Source organism: Gekko japonicus, unplaced genomic scaffold (genome assembly GCF_001447785.1).
Source record: "Gekko japonicus isolate JY-2015 unplaced genomic scaffold, Gekko_japonicus_V1.1 scaffold99, whole genome shotgun sequence".
Lineage (NCBI taxonomy): Eukaryota > Metazoa > Chordata > Lepidosauria > Squamata > Gekkonidae > Gekko > Gekko japonicus.
Genome location: NW_015165833.1, coordinates 688,450 through 692,314, shown reverse-complemented (window position 1 = coordinate 692,314; position 3,865 = coordinate 688,450). Strand labels below are relative to the sequence as shown.

The 3,865-nt window shown below is 52.8% G+C and overlaps 1 protein-coding gene across 1 annotated transcript; it reads left to right on the top strand.

Annotated features, from left to right (window-relative positions):
* Window positions 1-270: 270 nt before the first annotated feature.
* On the top strand, window positions 271-2,496 carry LOC107110168 (uncharacterized protein K02A2.6-like; the record flags this gene model as incomplete). Its single annotated transcript, XM_015410899.1, has 3 exons — window positions 271-1,146; window positions 1,255-1,724; window positions 1,884-2,496. Coding segments are annotated over 3 exons (1,959 nt in total), but the record flags the coding sequence as incomplete, so codon positions are not given.
* Between the last annotated feature and the right edge of the window lie 1,369 nt (window positions 2,497-3,865).

Here is a 3,865-nt window from a genome sequence, read left to right as displayed (position 1 = left end):
AGCGCATCGGCTGTAAACCGCACCAGTTGCCAAGGGAAGATCACCGTGACCCCACTCCTCGACGGCAGACCATGCACTATGGAGGTGGACTCCGGCTCTTCTGTAACGGTGATTTCTGCAGCATCCTGGCAACAGCTGTTTCCGACCAGAAGCAGACGGCGGCTCCAGCCTGCGGAGACCAGAGTGTCCGACTTCCAGGGCAACCGGATTCCCCTGGCCGGAAGAGACACTGTACATGTTGAGTATAAGGGGAAATGTGTTAAACTGTCATGTCTTATTGCTGAGGGAGACCGGGTCAACCTGCTGGGGTTGGACTGGTTTGAGCCATTGGGCATTGGTATTTCAGGGATTAACAAATTGCTTGAGAATAAATGGGATATGATGTATGACCTGTTCCCTGATGTGTTTGCAGAGGGTCTGGGGCGGTACAAAGGGCCCCCGGTTGCTTTTGAACTTGACCCATCTGTAAAGCCGATCAGACTGAAATATCGGAAGGTTCCAATTCCCCTCAGGCCTAAAGTAGAGAGGGAAATTGATAAACTCGTGGAACAAGGAATTTTGGAACCTGTTCCTCACAGCAAGTGGGAGACGCCTATAGTAACACCAGTTAAGCCTGATGGGTCCATACGCTTATGCGCAGACTATAAATGCACCCTTAACAAGGCGTTACAACAACACTCCTATCCCGTCCCGGTTATTAGCCACATCCTGGCTTCATTGGGGGGCGGAAAGATCTTTGCCAAATTAGACTTGGCACAGGCATACCAGCAGTTGCCTGTCACTCCTGAGGCTGCAGAGGCTCAGACTATTGTTACCCATAGGGGGGCTTTTAAGGTGAATCGCCTACAGTTCGGGGTAAATGTGGCGCCCGGCATCTTTCAGGGCCTGATGGAGCAACTCTTGAGGGGGGTACCAGGGACGGTGCCCTACTTCGACGACGTGTTAATTGCGGGGAGGTCTGAAAATGAGTTGATGGACCGGGTGAAGGAGGTCTTGAAGCGTTTCCAAAACGCTGGGCTCAGAGTAAAACGTTCAAAATGTACACTGGGAGTTAGCAGTGTAGAGTTCTTGGGGTTCAGGATTGATGCAGACGGGGTGCACCCCACTACTGACAAGGTGACTGCAATCCGAGACGCCCCCAGGCCGGTGAGTAAGAAGGAGCTCCAATCATTTTTAGGACTCCTCAATTTTTATCATGCGTTTTTACCGCATAAGGCATCAGTGGCGGCCCCTTTGCACGCACTTTTGCATAAGGAGGCGAAATGGAAGTGGGGACAGGCCGAAGAAAGGGCTTTCGTGGGGGTTAAGGAGCTGTTGGTGTCTAATGACGTGCTGACGCATTATGATGACCAGAAGCTCCTGGTGTTAGCTGCGGACGCTTCACCGTTTGGAATTGGCGCGGTTTTGAGCCACCTGATGCCTGATGGGAGCGAGGCGCCAATCGCTTTTTACTCAAGATCTCTTTCTGAGGCAGAAAGGAACTATGCCCAGATTGACAAGGAGGGTCTGGCTTTAGTAGCGGCTGTCAAAAAGTTCCATGACTTTATTTTTGGCAGGCGATTTTTGCTGGTCACTGACCAAAAGCCGCTACTGGGGATTTTTGCACCCGATAAGCAACTGCCGAATATCATGTCCCCGCGCATGCTTAGATGGGCGCTCTTTTTGCAGGCGTACGATTATGACCTTGAACACCGGCCTGGGAAGGCAATCGGACATGCGGACGCCCTCAGCCGCTGCCCATTGCCCTGTGCGGGACCCGACCCTGCTCCTGCTTGTGAGGTCTTGGCACTGGACGAACTCCCTCAGGCTCCTGTATCGTCCAGGGACATTGCTGCACACACGGCTAAAGATAGCGTGCTGTCCCGTGTTTTAAACTGGGTTTGGAGGGGGTGGCCAGTTGGGAGTGTTGAACCTGAATTTGGACCCTACAAATGCCGCCAAAGTGAACTGTCCATTTCTAAGGGCTGTGTTTTATGGGGCAACAGGGTGGTGGTCCCTGACAAGCTCAGGAACAGAGTTCTAGAATCTCTGCACGAGGGGCACCCTGGAATGGTGCACACCAAAGCGTTGGCCAGGGGGTATGTCTGGTGGCCTGGGCTGGATAAAGAGATTGAGGATTGGGTTCGCGTGTGTTCCCAGTGTCAGCAAGTCAGGCCGGAACCCCCACAAGCTCCGCCTCAGAGGTGGGAGTCTTCAGGGAAACCCTGGGCCAGATTGCATCTGGATTTCGCTGGCCCGTTCCAGGGGAACATGTTTCTCATAGTAGTGGATGCAATGTCTAAATGGTTAGAGGTTGTGCGCATGAAAACAACCACTTCACTAGCCGTGATCCATGCGCTCCGCCATCTTTTCGCCACGCACGGGTTGCCTGACGTCCTCGTCAGTGACAACGGGCCTCAATTTGTCTCTGAGGAGTTTAAGCAGTTCCTCACGAGTAATGGCATCCGCCAAATGACTTCGGCCCCCTTCCATCCGGCATCTAATGGCCAGGCCGAACGGATGGTAAGGACGGCAAAAGAGGCCCTAGGGAAAATGAACGAAGGTGACTGGAGCCAAAGGCTGGGTGCTTTCCTCTTGCGGCAGCATACCACCCCTTGCAGTTCTACAGGCCGTAGTCCGGCCGAATTGTTAATGGGACGCAGACTCACAACCTGCTTAAACAGGTTACATCCGGATCTAACTGACGATCACTCCGAGCGTACAGAACCGCAACCGAAGGTGCGCATGTTTGAAAAAGGAGACAAGGTTTTCGCCCGAAATTATGCTAATGGTCACTTATGGCTTCCTGGGGTAATATCCGACTCTGTGGGTACTCGCATGTATGTGGTACAGTTGGCTGACGGTCGAGTATGGCGGCGCCACATAGATCAGCTAAGGAGACGTTGGGCTAAGGACAGCGCTGACTCTCCGACGGCTGAATTCCCCAATGTTGAGTGGAGACCCCCAGAGCAGGCGGTGAGTACCGAAGGGCCCGGTACTGTCCCCGAGTCAGGGCAGACCCCTGTGTGCGGGGCTGAAACCCCAGTAGAGTTTGTGCCTGAACCAGGCTGTAGTGAACCCCACAGTGACTCACAACCTTGTGTGCCCATAGAGCCTGCACCGCTTCGCCCATTCCCTGCGAGGGAAAGACTCCCATTGGTCTTTAACTCATCAATCTCATTGGTTGTTAAATGTAAATAGGCGTGGCTATATTAGCCCGGTAATGTTTAAAAGGAGGCTAGCTCCCAATGTTAAACTGTTCTGGTTTCTTACTGAGTTGAGTGCTTGTTCGTTACTTCCAATAAAGCTGAATCACTTGCTGAATCACTCTACGAGTCCTTTGTTAGCGCGATCTAACACTGAAGTCTCCGTGAACTTCCCAATCTGGAGTTGGCAGCACTATTTCTAGCATAGATAGCTTTCAAAGGGTGCTAGACAAATTAATGGAAAACATGGCTATTAGCAGGGGTCATTTCCTGCAGGAGCACACAGGAGCGGAGCTCCGGCAGTAAGGAGCCCAGGGGGCGGGCACATGCAACAAGCCCCGCCCCCTGCTCCCAGCAGCTCTCAGTTGGGCCATGAGGAGCAAGAAGCAGCCAGGTAAGTTGCAAAGCCACCCCCCACCAACCCCCTCAGCGCCGCCACACCCGCTCACCCTCCTCTATGAGGGCAGATCTACGCGTTCCCCCCCCCCATAGCTAGCAATCCAAAAGAGTCCAGTGGAGCCTGAGCGGTGGGTGTTGCCTTCTGACACACTTCTGGTGATGTCAGGGGGTGTGGCATATGCAAATAAGGTATGCTGATAAGTTATGCTAATAAGCTCCTGCACCTCTTTTTCTACAAAATGACCCCTGGCTATTAGCCATAACAAATAGATGAAACCTCC